This window comes from Thalassophryne amazonica, chromosome 2 (assembly GCF_902500255.1).
Source record: "Thalassophryne amazonica chromosome 2, fThaAma1.1, whole genome shotgun sequence".
Taxonomy (NCBI): Eukaryota; Metazoa; Chordata; class Actinopteri; order Batrachoidiformes; family Batrachoididae; genus Thalassophryne; species Thalassophryne amazonica.
Genome location: NC_047104.1, coordinates 19,938,772 through 19,957,934, shown reverse-complemented (window position 1 = coordinate 19,957,934; position 19,163 = coordinate 19,938,772). Strand labels below are relative to the sequence as shown.

At 42.4% G+C, this 19,163-nt stretch overlaps 1 protein-coding gene across 1 annotated transcript in view; it reads right to left on the bottom strand.

The window, feature by feature from the left end:
* Positions 1-19,163, bottom strand: part of LOC117503320 (transmembrane channel-like protein 3) — a 251,235-nt gene that overhangs the window by 22,091 nt on the left and 209,981 nt on the right. Inside the window, exons 15-17 of the mRNA XM_034162542.1 lie at positions 6,437-6,547; positions 3,825-3,950; positions 3,652-3,730 (exon numbers count right to left, since the gene is read on the bottom strand). Of these exons, the coding sequence (XP_034018433.1) occupies positions 3,652-3,730; positions 3,825-3,950; positions 6,437-6,547 (316 nt within the window). The remainder of the gene's footprint in view (positions 1-3,651; positions 3,731-3,824; positions 3,951-6,436; positions 6,548-19,163) is intronic.

Genomic DNA, 19,163 nt, shown 5'->3' with positions numbered 1-19,163 from the left:
GTTGTGTGTCTTGGGATGGATGCTTCTATTTCTATTTCACTTCTAAGCAGCGCACCACACTAGGTAATGTGCTCTCCACAGTGCACTACATGGTGGAGGTCACCCAGAATTAACAGCACCATCGCGGCCAATTTTGCTGTGCAAACAAACTTCAACATAATTAGAACTTTTGGGCATTGCAGTGCTTTCTGTCACGACCTCATGTCCTATTCGAGGTGCACTTTTTAAAGATCTGATGAGAACTGACTACGTGGAAAATATATCGGGGTGCATCATGGAAAAACTGCATCGGGTGTGTTGCATAGTGCGTCCTAGGCAGTGATGGGAATAACGGCGTTGAAATAAATATACTTTTTTCAGTAACGATTAATCTAACTAATTACTCTGACTGTCACTATAACGCCGTTACCACTACCGACACCCCGTTACTGCACGTTACTGAAGCCGCTCAATAATCTTTTTTTTTTTTTTTTTACTTCACGCATACAGACACAGGACTCTCAGGCGCAAGTGTGTGTGTCTTGTCAGTGTGTGTGTGTGTGTGTGTGAGTGACAAAGGAGGGGAGGGTGAGATAACCGCCTAAGCAATGATGATTGGCTAAGGTATAGTAAGATTACGTCTTCAGCCAATCAGAGAAATTAGGTGGGTGGGTGTTTAGAGCGCATGCATAGTGGAGGGTGTTTACAATGCATAGCGAGAGATGGCGAGTGAGGAGGATTCAAGTGTGAAGACAGCGTTTGCCAGATGGAAATACAGACACTACTTTAACTACGTTGAGGTCAAAGGTAAAAATGTACACGTCGAGTGTACATTATGTCCCCGAGCAAAAACTTTGTCCACGTCTTGTGTAAGCAACTCCAACCTACTGAAACACCTGTCGACGGCTCACGCTTCCGCTAAACTAGTGGCCCAAGAAGACCAAGACACAGGTAGCAGGGCTGGTGTTAACGTGGGGTCCGCTAACAAAGGGCACGGTGAAGGACCCTCACTGTGTAAGCAGCAAAAGCTTGATTTTTGTGCTTCAGCTCCCCAAAAACTAACACAGACAGAGCTCTATGACTTGATAGGGAGATATATTGTGGAGAACATGCTGCCGATGTCAACAGTGGAGTCAGACTCCTTCAGGGCTCTGATAGGGAAAATACCGAGAAAAGGAGGCGTCGGCCCGCCTTGTAGAAAGACATTTTCGAAATACATTGATGCCGAATATGTTAAAATGAATGCTGAGCTCAAAAAAGAATTTGAACAGCTGGAATATTTGGCAACTACTGCAGACATATGGACTGCACACAATAAAAGCTACCTTGGCGTAACTGCACACTGGATACATCCACCAACAAACATGGAACGAAAAAAAGCTGCCCTGGCATGCCGACGGTTTAAGGGCCATCATACACACGAGAGTATCGCCACAGAGCTTGACAACATCCACTCGTCATATGGCATTTCGCACAAAATAACAGCAACTGTCACTGACAATGGCTCAAATTTCATTAAGGCTTTTAAGAGGTATCAGTCAGTCGAGGACGATGACTCTGGGGATGAGGAAGATGATGAGGTGACTTTTGTTGACATGAATGATGTCTTGCAAAGCCGTGTTGATGAGGATGACGATGTGATTAATTTACCACCACACTACAGGTGTGCATCACACACACTGAACCTTGTGTCTTGTTCTGACATTGAGAAGTGGATTCTCTCCAGACCAGAGAAGGCAGTTTACAGGAGTGCAACTGCAAAATGCACAGCCTTGTGGAATAAGGCCAGCCATTCCACAGTGGCTGCAGAGACTGTAGAGGATGTGGTTGCAAAGAAGCTGATAGTGCCTTGCAGTACCAGATGGAATTCTTTTTATGAAGCCTTAGCTAGGATCTGTGAGATTCCCATAGTCGATCTCAACACCATCTCATCCAAGTTCGGCTTGAAAGCAATCACAGAAAAAGAGCATCAGCTCCTGAAGGAATATTGCATTGCGATGAAGCCGCTGACAGTCGCCCTAGATATCCTCCAGGGAGAGGACAACTGCTACCACGGCATGCTGCTACCTACCCTTGATGATGAAAACCCTTGAGCTGAAGATTGGACTCCAAATACTTGTGGATCTTCCAGAGGCAATTGTCGAGGTAAGAACTACATTTCTGTCTAATACATCCATACGTTGTGAAAATGAATAATATAGAGTATATATTGTACTCATAATGTGTGTGTGTGTGTGTGTGTGTGTGTGTGTGTTTGTATAGACAGTCAGTCATATGTTCTTTGCTTTATGTCATTTCAGGCGATAAAAACAAGATTTACAGAGGTGCTGGAGAGCGACAGTGCTCTCCTACTGGCTGCTGTGACTCTGCCCAGGTTCATTACGTTGGCTGCGAACACAAGAAAGAAAGGACAAGGCCAAAGCAGAGCTGCTGGCGGTATGTCGTGCAAGTCTAAGAAATGAAGACCAGCAAAAAGGTACAAGCACCACCACACCCACATGTACCAGCTCAACTGTTGAGGATGCGTTCTTCTCCTTTGATGATGAGGACGACACTTCTGCTACTGCGGAAAGTCAAGTTGCAGATTATTTGAAATCAGGAGCCCAAGGGATGGACTCACTTCATGGATTTCCTTTTATAAAGAGAATTTCCCTGAAGTATAATGCTGCCACTCCATCCAGTGCTCCAGTGGAGAGACTGTTTAGCCTGGGGAAGCTGGTCTTCACCCCAAAGAGGAACAGACTCTCTGACCTCAAATTTGAGAAGCTGCTTCTCCTACGATACAACCACTGGTTTAAGGGCTAAAATGTTGAGATGACTGGGTTGGGTGGATGGATGGAGAGAGGAATGCATGCATGTTTAGAGTTGGATTTAACAAATGCATGAACATTTTCAGTTCAATTTAAAAAGCACTCCTGTTAAGCTATTTACTTTCTTTAAGAAACAAAATTGAAGCACTTTATGTCCATCTGTTGGCTATAGTTGTGTACTAATTCTGGTAAGTTAGAGTTGCAGTAAATGAAAACCTTTGTGCAGGTCTTTCCTGTTGGTGAGACGACTGGGTTGGCTGGTTGGATAAATGATTGCATACATGCAAGATGAATGAATGCATGTTATGGACTTTAAGTTGGATTTAACAAATCCATATACATTTTCAATTCAGTTTAAATGAGCCTCTGTTAAATTGTGTACTTTTCTTTTTAAAAACATATTTTGAGAACTGTATGTCCATCCGTTGTCTATAGTTTGCGTTGAGTTGCAATAAATGCAAAGCTCTGTGAATGTACTTGTCTTTGCTGTCCTGCTCTCTATGCATCTGGCTTATGAAACACACTCTGAGAAGGGGGGGGGGGGGGGGGCTAAGAGGCGAGTAACGCAATAGTTACTTTTAGTGGTAACTAGTTACTTTTATAGTGGAGTAACTCAGTTAGTAACTCAGTTACTTTTTGGGAGAAGTAACTAGTAACTATAACTAATTACTTTTTCAAAGTAACGTGCCCAACACTGGTCCTAGGTGGGTTCACCCTGAAGTTGTCTATATAACAAACCCAAACCCTGTCATAATTATAATGGTTGTGAAGTGTTTGAATAACTGCACATATCTATAGCAGAAACGTGGACATTTTTGTCTCTTTAATGTCACAGTGAACTTGGTAAAGATGAGGAACTCACAGTCTGGAGACGCATCCTCAGCTGGTTGTTGGTGAACTTCAGGGACCTGGCGATAGCTTGAAGGTAGTAAATCAGCATGCTGGAACACACGTGGAAGGTTAGTCTCCTCTGTGTGTGTGTGTGTGTGTGTGTGTGTGGTGTGTGTGTGTGTGTGTGTGTGGGTGCAGTCTTACAACAGCAGCAGCAGCGCTGGCAGCACCACCACAGGGCTGGTGATGTAACCGATCACCTTACCAAACCACAACGGGAAGTCACTGGTAACCGTCTCAGAGATGATGTCATAAATCTTTTCCTGTCCACTGTAACACACACACACACACACACACACACACACACACACACACACACACACACACACACACACACACACACACACACACACACACACACACACACACACACACACACACACACACACACACACACACACACACACACACACACAAGCATTTTAATATTACAATAAAATCTTGGTTTGGTTTAGACACTTTGATTCTGTGTTTTTCTTACTCTGATCTCTAATCATCCAGCTGCTGTCTGCACCTGACAAATCATGGACTCTGTCTATAGACTGACCTAATGTCTTTTAAATCTGTTTCATTGCAGACATCTTGAACCCAAAATTTGTCATGTTTTTTTTCCTGGTCAAATTCACTTTTTGTGACATTTAAGGCCACTTTACAAACAAACAAACAAACACAAGTTGGGTCAGGGGCTGTAGAGCAATTTTGGACCAGTTACTTATAGAAATAATGACTTTTTATGAATTCAATGGTACAAATATTTCATGAGGTGAAAGCTGGAACAAGCCATTCAACAATTTGTTCTGCTTTTTGGTATGTTCTGTTCTCCTCCACCTGTTTTGTGTCCTTGCTCACTAGTTTGTTATTAAACCTTGGCAGCGTTTGAAACTCACCTTTTTGTCTTCACTGTCCTGCATTGGGGTACATCCGACTCTGTCCTTGGCTCATAATCATAAGACCTGTACTGTTTTTTTTCCCGGAAGTGTTAAATATTTGGCATTTCCTGTTTCACTGTGGACTCAAAATTCGGCATTTCCAGTTTCAGTGTCGACTTTCCACTGAATTCCCACGAGATCTCCTCTATTCATGCAAGATCTCCTCTTTGTCTTTTATTTATTTATTTATTTATTTATTTTATTGAAACAAAAAGTAACACAAAAACCTTACAGAGGATGAACATACCACAGCAAAAACAACACACTGGAAAAGATTTGACATTTCCTGTTTCACTGTGGACTTAAAATTTGGCATTTCCAGTTTTCTATTGATGATTCAGGAAGTGTCGATCCGGGAAGTGTTAAACATTTGACATTTCCTATTTCAGGAACAGGAAATAAATAAATGTGAGACATGTCCTTTAAATTTATAAAATAGGTAGCTGACATTTTTCATCGAGAGTAATAAATTATGCAAAGTTTCTAGAAAATCTATGTTATAATAGCCAAGTGGTCTCTGTGTGCGTCCGTGCGTGTGTTTTGGCTTTGATGACACAGAAACCACTGAGAGCTGACATGTACCGTTTGGTATACTTGTGTATTTTGGGTCAAGAATGAATGCTGCGAAAACGGAAAGTTGATATGGCAAATATTTTTGTAGAAACTGATTTGAAGCAAAGCCATTCCAGTCGGACTCAAGGATCCTCCACCAAAGACCAGTCATTACCTTAGGTGACCGGTTAATGTCCAAGTGTTAAAGCCACACAGTAAGACAGGTAGAACCAGGACCCTAAAGACTTGGACCTTCTTTCTTCTGCAATGATATCAGCATCACCAAACAACTCTGCCTTTAACCTCATGATTCCATAAATTCTTCCCAGATGTCTCTGGATGTCAAAGACCAAGGCCCCAAAGACATAAGCATAAGTGAAACTGAGATAAGTGAATGTCTCTAAACATTGTACACTTCTGATGGCTGAGTCTTGGAAGTCATTAAAACCCTGGATCTTAGTTGTAATCCAGGATAATCTCAAAAACAGACACTCCAATTGCTCACTCAGCTTCTCTAGTGCTGTAATCAGGGAATCCATTACCCTTTCCTCGCCAACAAATGTGCTAAATTCACTGGTTTCTACAGCCTGACCCAGCATCCAGTCCATGCAAGCACTGAACAGTGTAGGAGCCAAAACACACCCCTGAAGAACACCAGTTTTCACTGGGAAAAACTCTCACACTCTGCCTCCAGCAGCTTCTTGGGGATCCCACGAATTCTCAGAATGTTCCAGAGAGCATTCCAATCAATGGAATCAAATGGTTTCCAGAAATTATCATAGGTCACAAAGAAGCACTGCTGATATTCCGCTTGTGTTCTGTGAGTACTCACTAGAGGGCTAGAATGTGGTTGGTAGTTGACTCTTTGGTTTTAAGCCAAACTGTTCTGGTTACTGAGCAGCAAGTAGCTGGAACTGAATCATATTAGGAATGCACCTTCCCCCGGCACAGAGAGCAGTGTAACACCCCTATAGTTGTTACAGTCCACACAGTTATGGCCTCTGTGGTCTCACCAAGATTTAGTGGTTCGCAGTGGAGAATCATCCACAAGAACCCTGTTCATCAACTATCGTGAACATTAATTAATCTACTCTTGCCGTAACCTGTTACCAGGTTGTTGTTAACCTCTAGACTGCATTTATCCATTTGTTTAAATGTAAATTATTGCTAATATCATATCTGTCATAACATTCTGCAGTCATAGAAATGAAATAGAAATAATGGGAGTGTTTTCCATCTTTATTATTTCCCACAGTTGATTTTTAGGTTGTTTACCTGAATGGGCCACAGTGCTGGGATGGTCGGTATCTCACGATGGCAAAGATGGTTGGCAACATGCACAAAAACAACATGAACAGCAGCATAGCCAGGTAGAAATTGTTGGATCTGAAAAAAAAAAAGACAAACAGAAGCATCATATGCTGGTTGTAATGCATTGATGTCAAAATGGAACAGAAAATGCATATGTAAAAAAAACATTCCATAAGTATATTCATAGCCCCTGAAAAAATCCGTGATTTAAAAAAAAAAAAAAAAAAAACTCTATTGAGCTCTGCAGAAATTCCAAATTCCGTCAAATTCTGTTTTGACATTTTCTTAACATCCAAAAGATTTCTTAAAGATTTTTAAAATTAGGGGCCCTATTTGTAGATGCAAAAAGCCCTTTCACAGGGGGTACCAGCCCATTTGGGGTGTGTCCAAGCACACTTTGCTGTTTAAGCGGCATGATACACCAGTTTATTCTGAATATGAGATCATCGGTCCTTCCCTTTAACCCTCTGGATTCGAATGACGCGCCCTCGCATCAAAGTCACATGACCTAATTAAGTGGATGTAGCACAAAATCTGCCCCACTCTGAGGGTTTGTTTGAATCTGTGTTGAAAGTGGAGACTTTAACCTCCAAACCACTTTTTAAATGCTGTTAATAGGCCAAGTATAACTTGAATTATGATTAATAATTTACGCGTTTTTTGGGGGGGATAATATTCTTATATTCACTGTGCGTTTTAGCAGCAAAATGACTCATTTCCTCCTTTCAGCTGGAGGAGCAGAGGACTGGAATGAAACAGGACTCCCTCAGCTGCAGTAGAAGAGAGGGTGTTACCATTGGTGGAAAACTCAGTAACTAACCAGTCACATTCACCAACTTCACATGGGTTTGATGACAACACACAGACCCACGTGATGTCTGTGTGTGTGTGTGTGTGCGTGTGTGCGCGCGCGGGTAAAACGGCAAACGGTTAAAAAATACACAAATTTTTCTTTATCAATGCTGTAAAATATATTACCAAATAAACAATGATCCCCACTCCACGTAATTTGGTTGCTGAGCGAAGAAAATTGTGGCTTTGTGTGGATCAAAAATAGATGCAAAGTTTTGAAAGCTGTGATATTTTACGTGCTCGGAGTGTGTTTTAGTGTGTGTGGTGGAGTGTTTTAGCGTGTGTATTTAGTGTGTGGTGTAGTTTTTTTTATTTAGTTAGTGTGTCAAAATAATCAGGCGTCTGGAACAGCGCGTCCAGTCTCTTTTTTTTGAACTGCATGAAGACGATCGAAGCGCGGAGCGTGTCATCCGTCTGAACCACAGCGATCAATCTGCTGAGGAAGTGGACTTTATTGTTCTGGTCTGGACAAATGAGAGCAGGTAGATTCACCGATCTGTGCACACAGATCAGCTCAATGGACCACGCGCTCCTCCTTCCTACTGCTCGACTCATGTGTTTCTGCTCCAGTGCCAAGTCCTGGAGGAGAGCAGGGTGGAGACACACACTGCGCCAGCAGTGAGCAACAGGAGTTCAGGGAGAGACCACAACCACCACCACCCCCTAAAGTCCAAAAACACCTTTTTCTATTGTTTTATTTTTATTTTTTTGGCCACTAACACAGCCAGGACAGTCTGTACCAACACCAATAAAAATGCTACAAAAACAAGGACTTTGGGAAAAATACACATGGATATTGAGGTGGAATATCTGTACAAATTTTTGGAGCTTCTGATGTGCATTGAACAGGAATTGTTTTTCTGAGTGGCACAAATATAATTTGTGTGGCATCTTATTGCATGTAAATGTAAATGATGTCTCGCTGGACCAAGAACCATCATTTTGGTCTTGTCCAAGTTTAAAAGTAAGAAATTGCTGGACATCCAGCTTTTCACTGGTGCAAACCAATTGAAGGACTTCATATGTACCAGCAGTTATCGGCATGGCATGTGCAGCTGAGTGTCATTAGCATAGCAATGATAGGTAATCCCAAAACACCACAATATGTGCCCAAGGGGTGATATATAAAGGGAGAAAAGCAGAGGGTCTAAGACGGACCCCTGTGGAACCCCATATTTCATGTCACCAAGGTTAGAGTTAGTGTTGCTGTACAAGACACAAGGAGAGCCACTGGTTGGGTATAATGTCAACCATGCAAGGGCATTTCCAGTAATTCTAAAATTATTCTCCTATCAAGTAGAATACGATGATCCGCCGTATCAAACGGCAGATTGTTTTAGAACAAAATGATGTTTGATATCGGCCTATATTTTTCAGTAGATGAGGGTCAAGAGTATTTCTTAAGTAATGATTTAATCACTGCAGATTTGAAACATTTAGGAACAGATCCCGAGGTTAGTGACAGATTTATAATTTCCAACACAATAGATTCAAGATTAGTTTATTTGCCATTTGTAGTTAAAAAAAAACACATAGGAAATGGTTGTGCAAAAAGCTCAGTGCATCACACACAAGAAAACAACATTAGACAGACATGGAACAAATTATCACATAAAGACACATTGACACTGTGAAATACAAGGTACACAGATCAAGTTAAAAAGTTAAGATCAATAAATTAATTAAAATAAAATAAGGTGCTGTCTGTTGGGAAGGTGTCGTAGCACGGACCCACAACAGGGGGCGCAAAGGAACGGACAATGAATAAGCCAATAAGTAATTCAATTCAATCAATTTTTTTATATAGTGCCAAATCACAACGAACAGTTGCCCCAAGGCGCTTTATATTGTAAGGCAAGGCCATACATTAATTATGTAAAACCCCAACGGTCAAAACGACCCCCTGTGAGCAAGCACTTGGCTACAGTGGGAAGGAAAAACTCCCTCCTAACAGGAAGAAACCTCCAGCAGAACCAGGCCCAGGGAGGGGCAGTCCTCTGCTGGGACTGGTTGGGGCTGACGGAGAGAACCAGGAAAAAGACATGCTGTGGAGGGGAGCAGAGATCGATCACTAATGATTAAATGCAGAGTGGTGCATACAGAGCAAAAAGAGAAAGAAACAGTGCATCATGGGAACCCCCCAGCAGTCTATGTCTATAGCAGCATAACTAAGGGATGGTTCAGGGTCACCTGATCCAGCCCTAACTATAAGCTTTAGCAAAAAGGAAAGTTTTAAGCCTAATCTTAAAAGTAGAGAGGGTGTCTGTCTCCCTGATCTGAATTGGGAGCTGGTTCCACAGGAGAGGAGCCTGAAAGCTGAAGGCTCTGCCTCCCATTCTACTCTTACAAACCCTAGGAACTACAAGTAAGCCTGCAGTCTGAGAGCGAAGCGCTCTATTGGGGTGATATGGTACTACGAGGTCCCTAAGATAAGATGGGACCTGATTATTCAAAACCTTATAAGTAAGAAGAAGAATTTTAAATTCTATTCTAGAATTAACAGGAAGCCAATGAAGAGAGGCCAATATGGGTGAGATATGCTCTCTCCTTCTAGTCCCCGTCAGTACTCTAGCTGCAGCATTTTGAATTAACTGAAGGCTTTATAGGGAACTTTTAGGACAACCTGATAATAATGAATTACAATAGTCCAGCCTAGAGGAAATAAATGCATGAATTAGTTTTTCAGCATCACTCTGAGACAAGACCTTTCTGATTTTAGAGATATTGCATAAATGCAAAAAAGCAGTCCTACATATTTGTTTAATATGCGCTTTGAATGACATATCCTGATCAAAAATGACTCCAAGATTTCTCACAGTATTACTAGAGGTCAGGGTAATGCCATCCAGAGTAAAGATCTGGTTAGACACCATGTTTCTAAGATTTGTGGGGCCAAGTACAATAACTTCAGTTTTATCTGAGTTTAAAAGCAGGAAATTAGAGGTCATCCATGTCTTTATGTCTGTAAGACAATCCTGCAGTTTAGCTAATTGGTGTGTGTCCTCTGGCTTCATGGATAGATAAAGCTGGGTATCATCTGCGTAACAATGAAAATTTAAGCAATACCGTCTAATAATACTGCCTAAGGGAAGCATGTATAAAGTGAATAAAATTGGTCCTAGCACAGAACCTTGTGGAACTCCATAATTAACTTTAGTCTGTGAAGAAGATTCCCCATTTACATGAACAATTGTAATCTATTAGACAAATATGATTCAAACCACCGCAGCGCAGTGCCTTTAATACCTATGGCATGCTCTAATCTCTGTAATAAAATTTTATGGTCAACAGTATCAAAAGCAGCACTGAGGTCTAACAGAACAAGCACAGAGATGAGTCCACTGTCTGAGGCCATAAGAAGATCATTTGTAACCTTCACTAATGCTGTTTCTGTACTATGATGAATTCTAAAACCTGACTGAAACTCTTCAAATAGACCATTCCTCTGCAGATGATCAGTTAGCTGTTTTACAACTACCCTTTCAAGAATTTTTGAGAGAAAAGGAAGGTTGGAGATTGGCCTATAATTAGCTAAGATAGCTGGGTCAAGTGATGGCTTTTTAAGTAATGGTTTAATTACTGCCACCTTAAAAGCCTGTGGTACATAGCCAACTAACAAAGATAGATTGATCATATTTAAGATCGAAGCATTAAATAATGGTAGGGCTTCCTTGAGCAGCCTGGTAGGAATGGGGTCTAATAAACATGTTGATGGTTTGGATGAAGTAACTAATGAAAATAACTCAGACAGAACAATCTGAGAGAAAGAGTCTAACCAAATACCGGCATCACTGAAAGCAGCCAAAGATAACGATACGTCTTTGGGATGGTTATGAGTAACTTTTTCTCTAATAGTTAAAATTTTGTTAGCAAAGAAAGTCATGAAGTAATTACTAGTTAAAGTTAATGGAATACTCAGCTCAATAGAGCTCTGACTCTTTGTCAGCCTGGCTACAGTGCTGAAAAGAAACCTGGGGTTGTTCTTATTTTCTTCAATTAGTGATGAGTAGAAAGATGTCCTAGCTTTACGGAGGGCTTTTTTTATAGAGCAACAGACTCTTTTTCCAGGCTAAGTGAAGATCTTCTAAATTAGTGAGACGCCATTTCCTCTCCAACTTACGGGTTATCTGCTTTAAGCTACGAGTTTGTGAGTTATACCACGGAGTCAGGCACTTCTGATTTAAAGCTCTCTTTTTTAGAGGAGCTACAGCATCCAAAGTTGTCTTCAATGAGGATGTAAAACTATTGACGAGATACTCTATCTCACTTACAGAGTTTAGGTAGCTACTCTGCACTGTGTTGGTATATGGCATTAGAGAACATAAAGAAGGAATCATATCCTTAAACCTAGTTACAGCGCTTTCTGAAAGACTTCTAGTGTAATGAATCTTATTCCCCACTGCTGGGTAGTCCATCAGAGTAAATGTAAATGTTATTAAGAAATGATCAGACAGAAGGGAGTTTTCAGGGAATACTGTTAAGTCTTCTATTTCCATACCATAAGTCAGAACAAGATCTAAGATATGATTAAAGTGGTGGGTGGACTCATTTACTTTTTGAGCAAAGCCAATAGAGTCTAATAATAGATTAAATGCAGTGTTGAGGCTGTCATTCTCAGCATCTGTGTGGATGTTAAAATCGCCCACTATAATTATCTTATCTGAGCTAAGCACTAAGTCAGACAAAAGGTCTGAAAATTCACAGAGAAACTCACAGTAACGACCAGGTGGACGATAGATAATAACAAATAAAACTGGTTTTTGGGACTTCCAATTTGGATGGACAAGACTAAGAGTCAAGCTTTCAAATGAATTAAAGCTCTGTCTGGGTTTTTGATTAATTAATAAGCTGGAATGGAAGATTGCTGCTAATCCTCCACCCCGGCCCGTGCTACGAGCATTCTGACAGTTAGTGTGACTCGGGGGTGTTGACTCATTTAAACTAACATATTCATCCTGCTGTAACCAGGTTTCTGTAAGGCAGAATAAATCAATATGTTGATCAATTATTATATCATTTACCAACAGGGACTTAGAAGAGAGAGACCTAATGTTTAATAGACCACATTTAACTGTTTTAGTCTGTGGTGCAGTTGAAGGTGCTATATTATTTTTTCTTTTTGAATTTTTATGCTTAAATAGATTTTTGCTGGTTATTGGTAGTCTGGAAGCAGGCACCGTCTCTACGGGGATGGGGTAATGAGGGGATGGCAGGGGGAGAGAAGCTGCAGAGAGGTGTGTAAGACTACAACTCTGCTTCCTGGTCTCAACCCTGGATAGTCACGGTTTGGAGGATTTAAGAAAATTGGCCAGATTTCTAGAAATGAGAGCTGCTCCATCCAAAGTGGGATGGATGCCGTCTCTCCTAACAAGACCAGGTTTTCCCCAGAAGCTTTGCCAATTATCTATGAAGCCCACCTCATTTTTTGGACACCACTCAGACAGCCAGCAATTCAAGGAGAACATGCGGCTAAACATGTCACTCCCGGTCTGATTGGGGAGGGACCCAGAGAAAACTACAGAGTCCGACATTGTTTTTGCAAAGTTACACACCGATTTAATGTTAATTTTAGTGATCTCCGATTGGCGTAACCGGGTGTCATTACTGCCGACGTGAATTACAATCTTACCAAATTTACGCTTAGCCTTAGCCAGCAGTTTCAAATTTCCTTCAATGTCACCTGCTCTGGCCCCCGGAAGACAATTGACTATGGTTGCTGGTGTCGCTAACTTCACATTTCGCAAAACAGAGTCGCCAATAACCAGAGTTTGATCCTCGGCGGGTGTGTCGTCGAGTGGGGAAAAACGGTTAGAGATGTGAACGGGTTGGCGGTGTACACGGGGCTTCTGTTTAGGGCTACGCTTCCTCCTCAGTCACCCAGTCAGCCTGCTTTCCCGGCTGCTCGGGATCTGCCAGGGGGTAACTAACAGCGGCTAAGCTACCTTGGTCCGCACCGACTACAGGGGCCTGGCTAGCTGTAGAATTTTCCACGGTGCGGAGCCGAGTCTCCAATTCGCCCAGCCTGGCCTCCAAAGCTACGAATAAGCTACACTTATTACAAGTACCGTTACTGCTAAAGGAGGCCGAGGAATAACTAAACATTTCACACCCAGAGCAGAAAAGTGCGGGAGAGACAGGAGAAGCTGCCATGCTAAATCGGCTAAGAGCTAGTAGCTACGCTAAGCTAGCGGATTCCTAAAAACACGCAAAGTGAATAATGTGTAAATAATTTAGAGGTGATTCAGCAGAAGGAGTGCTTTAGTTAAGGCACGTAAAGATTACACTGGGAAACAAATCGTAATCTAGATAACTAGATCAATCTAACTGCGCAGATTAAACAGCTAACAGATACAGAAAAACACCGCTGTGCTCCGGAACAGGAAGTGATACAATACCGTAGTGAGAGCCAACCACCAGTAGAGGCAAGCAAGAAAGTAACAATTTAATGTTGTGACAACACACAACTAAACACACAAGATATGAATAGTCAATTAACACCAGGTGACGTGTGGGCAGGCTCGAAGATAGAAGACCCCCGACGAGAGATGAGCCGCGTCCCACACGGCTTCCACCACCAATGGCCTGAAGAACACCGGAGCCGCCAAGTCCCGAGTCCCCAGGTGGCCTCTGTCTTCGGCTGTCGACCCTGGTACTGCTGGCAGAAAACAGACAGGATGGATGAGTGTGAATTCGCACACTCAGTAATCCACAGTCTGCACTCAGTTAGGAGGGGAAACCTCCACCTCCAATACAATTTCACCCATGCAGCTCCTGTTAGTCTCTTCCCTGGATGGAGTGAGAGGCGAAGACCATCGCACTCCCACTATCCGCCAATCCAGCTTCAGACTGAGTCCACAGAAAAACGGCTGCACACAGAACAATGTTTAGATACAACAAAATCACAGCAGACAAGGTTACCTCTTCGGTAGTTGATTTCTCGGCGGGGAGGTGGAGTTGCAGTCCGGCTTATGTAGTGGTGTAGATGAGTGACAGCTGGTGTGATGAGTGACAGCTGTCACTTCTTCTGGGTCTGGCGCCCTCTCGTGCTTGGAGCCCGCACTCCAAGCAGGGCACCCTCTGGTGGTGGTGGGCCAGCAGTACCTCCTCTTCAGCGGCCCACATAACACTGTCAGGCTTAAAGTGCACTATTCAGGCTGATCACAGCTTGTGGGAAAAAGCTCCTTGCATAACGAGACGTCTTACACCTAATGGAGCGGTACCTTCTTCCAGAGGGAAGAAGCTCAAACATGACTCTTCCAGGGTGGCCAGAAGGATCATTTATGATCTGAAAAGCTCGGTTTAAGAGTCTACTTTCGTACATAGCCTCCTGCACAGGCAGATCACAGTTCACAATTTTTTTGGCTGAGCGGACGTATAATGCTCTCTTGTCTTTGGCAGTAGTTACCAAGCCAGACAGTGATGGAGCTAACAAGAAGACTTTCAATCGTGCACCAATAAAAATTCACAAGGATTTTAGAGTTCATGGTGAATTCTCTAAGTTTCCTCAAGAAGAAGAGACGCTGACGAGCCTTTTTGACAATATTTGTGGTGTTTTTGTTCCAACTGAGATCATTGGACAACGTCAGCCCAAGAAATTTACATTCTTCCACAATTTTGACTTTAGAGTCCTAAATAACAAGAGGTGAATGGCTGTTATTTTGACCAAAGTCAACAAGTTCACAAGTTTTAGAAGTGTTCAGGAGCAGATTATTTTCTTTGCTCCAATCCACAACTTTCTGTACCTCAGCTCTGTAACAAGAACCATCATTTGCACTGATCAACCCAATGATAGTTGTGTCATCAGCGTATTTAACTATGTGATTACTGTCATGGGAAGCCACACAGTCGTAAGTGTACAGAGTAAAAAGGATGGGACTAAGGATACATCCTTGAGGGGAACCAGTGGTCACAAACGTTTCATCAGAAAGACGGCCATTAATTTTCACTCTCTGAGATCTGTTGGTTAAAAAACTAAAAATCCACTTACAAATGGCATCACCCAAACCAAGAGTCTTAAGTTTTTGAACAAGTCTGGATGGCACAAGAGAGTTAAAAGCCGAACTGTAATCAATAAACAACATTCTAGCATAAGAATTACTAGAGTCCAGGTGGCTATAAATACAGTTCAAGGCAAAAGAGATTGCGTCCTCGACGCTCCTGTTCTGTCTATATGCAAACTGGAGTGGGTCCACAGACACTGGGATCTGGCCTTTAATAAAATCCAGCACCAGACGTTCAAAGCATTTCATTAAAACAGAAGTGAGTGCCATTGGTCTATAATCATTCAAACATGTCACAGGTATTTTCTTTGGCACTGGAATGATAATAGATTTCTTAAAACTTTCTGGGACAGTACAGTTCCTGAGTGACATATTAAAAAGATCCGTAAGAACAGGAGCCAACTGCTCCGAACATAGTTTGAGGACACGAGGAGGGACATAATCAGGGCCAAGGGCCTTACGAACCTTGGTCCTAGGTAGTGCATGCTGCACATCCTCCTGCCTCACAGTCAAACTGCTGTGATCCAAACTTTCAGAGAAAACAGGCTCGAGATCAACAGACTCGAAACGACATATCATTAGGCAAGGCCTGATCAGTGGATACTATATTCCCTGCTTTAGGTTTCCATGAAGTGATGGAATTGAGTCCTTTCCACATCAGCCGGGGGTTATCCTCTTTAAAGTAGACAGGACCTGAAACTGCTTTGTTGGTATAGGGTCAAACAGACAGGTTGTGCCTTTAGTAGACATTACAAGTTTTGTCAGCACGCCTGGTGAGATATTATCAAATTCAGCAAATCTAGGTAATGTATCAGTGATGGCACCCACTTCAATAACAAGGTGTAGTGGCCGAATTAAGGCATGTTGGGATATATTTAACCTAAAGTCATTTATTTTCTTCTCAAAGTAATCTAAGAAATCTTGGGCTGTAATTGGAGAGTGACTTGCAGGTGGCTGTCCATGAGTAAGTGTTGCCACCATGTCAAACATCAATAGGCCTGCTTTGTAGGCAGTAGCGCATGCTTATAATCTAGAATAGCGTCATGCCACATGAGGTGGAATGCTTCTTGTTTTGAACTACGGCATTTTCACTCTAGACCTCTAGACGTATGCTTGAGGCCACATAACCAAAGCGAGTGTGTTTTGGGGAGGGGTCCGATTTTAATGTAGGTGGAGCAATCATGTTGAGTGTGGTTGTGAGGGCTGAGTTTAAGCTGTCAACAAGACTGTCTACTGAATGGTCATTTTCAAAAGTGACATTAAGATGTCAGACAGTCTGTCTCCAAGTTCAATTGTAGTTGAGGAGTTGATGTGTCCCTGCAATGATAAATAAGGTTCTTGCTCCAGTAAACACGACAACAAGACTGTAAACTTAATAAGTGAGTGATCTGAGACCACTTATGCAAGAGGCATGATGGCAATATTTGTGACAGCGGTACAAATGAATGAGGACCAAATCCAGGGTATTTCCACAAATGTGTGTCGAACCCTCAGTGCATTGTTGGAATCCTAATATTATAATGTACACGAATGATTTACAGAGGAGATCAGAAGGCTTATTTATATGAATGTTGAAGTCACCAACAATAAGAATTTTATCTTCACGAGTTACCAAATTAGAGATAAACTCATCAAATTTAACTAAGACATCAGAATATGGGCCCAGGAACCTATATACAGTGACAAAATAGCATGGTTGATTTTTATTCTTCTGACCTTGGTTATATGTAGTATCCTGGGCAGAGCAGAGAGTCAGATGTTCAAAGGAATTATATTTTTGACCCCCAACAGATAGTAAGCTAAAGCCAGATTTGTGAATTAGAGCAACACTCCCACCTTGCTTCGTATCATGAGGTACATGACTAAATGTGTACACTGGTGGGAAAGCTTCATTTAAGGAGAGGGCAGCATTAGCTTTAAGCCAGGTTTCACATAAACCAATCATATGTGAGTGGTGTTCCATAATTAGATCATTTATCAACAGTGACTTTGAGGACAGTGACCTTATGTTAATGAGACCCAAAGTAAGCACCTGGTGTTGCCAGTTGGACTATTGGATTTGGGGGGATGGTTCCAGAGTAATATATATATATAAGATGTCTAAGGGCCCCTTCACACATAGTACGAATAAGTACAAATCAGTGGGAATCACGGTGAAACAGCTCGTATGAGCGAACCACAAAAACATAGAGCCGACGTCGGGAGGGACATGTGATCAGGCAGGCCTGAACACAGTGCGAGCAGCTGGAGCATGTGTAACCAGATCGCGCAGCTGCTTTAAAAAACAAATACATGCCACCTACGGGGTATGAACCTGCAATTTACAAAAGCTCTGATTGCTAGCCAGAAACTTTACCACTGCACTACCATTGCTGTCCTATAAAAGGTGCGTAAAATGCCTGAAATCAACAAGGAGATAAATGTATTTAAAAAAATAAAACCACACACCATAAAAAAACACCACATTGTATTTAATCCCTCTTATCAAGCGAATAATACAAGTATGAACAGTCTGTTCCTCTGTAGATGACCCATTGTCACAGACGTACAGTTATGAAATGACATGAATGAAGCAGTGCATTCTTATCATGTCCACATCTGCTAACCCTGTGTGTCCAGTCCACCCCGCATGCATGTCTGGCCCGACACATGCGTCTTGTGGACGCCACGCCGCAGGACAGACACAGAGCTCATATGGGTGACGTGACATTCTGATCGCCGCTTCGTGTTATGATCTGACCGTCCGTTTCACCTGGGGCAGCCTGTCAATATGCGTACCGTGCGCTTGCTCACTGCAGCCCGTCGCAACAGCGATATATGTTTTTATGTATGTCCACATGAGGACAGCAAGCAGGCACATGCATCACAGTGGACAGTTGTAAGTTAATGTCCTTCAAAACACGGTACGTGTTTCCCAGCCATGACGAACAGAACCAGAGATCTCAACAACAGCTGCTGTCGGCGGACACGCCTCCTGTCAGTTCAGCGTACACACACCAACGTGTCACTCTGTTATGTGATCATTAATTTTTTAGTTATTTGTTATGTAATTGTGTATGTCGGTAGTGTAGTAATTTTAATATACCTGTCCTGGCTGTGGTCTCTGCTTGTACTGTGACATGTCCTGTGCACTGAGCCATCATTTGTGTCTCTGGTGAGCAGCTTGGAGGCACCTCCTCGTGCTGTGTGCATTCTGACCTGGCTGTCCAGCCCAGCATGTGTTTATGTCAATCAATCAATCAATTTTATTTATATAGCACCAAATCACAACAAACAGTTGCCCCAAGGCGCTTTATATTGTAAGGCAAGGCCATACAATAATTACGTAAAAACCCCAACGGTCAAAACGACCCCCTGTGAGCAAGCACTTGGCGACAGTGGGAAGGAAAAACTCCCTTTTAACAGGAAGAAACCTCCAGCAGAACCAGGCTCAGGGAGGGGCAGTCTTCTGCTGGGACTGGTTGGGGCTGAGTGAGAGAACCAGGAAAACGACATGCTGTGGAGGGGAGCAGAGATCAATCACTAATGATTAAATGCAGAGTGGTGCATACAGAGCAAAAAGAGAAAGAAGGAAAGAAACACTCATTGCATCATGGGAACCCCCCAGCAGTCTAAGTCTATAGCATCATAAGTAGGGCATGGTTCAGGGTCACCTGATCCAGCCCTAACTATAAGCTTTAGCAAAAAGGAAAGTTTTAAGCCTAATCTTAAAAGTAGAGAGGGTGTCTGTCTCCCTGATCCGAATTGGGAGCTGGTTCCACAGGAGAGGAGCCTGAAAGCTGAAGGCTCTGCCTCCCATTCTACTCTTACAAACCCTAGGAACTACAAGTAAGCCTGCA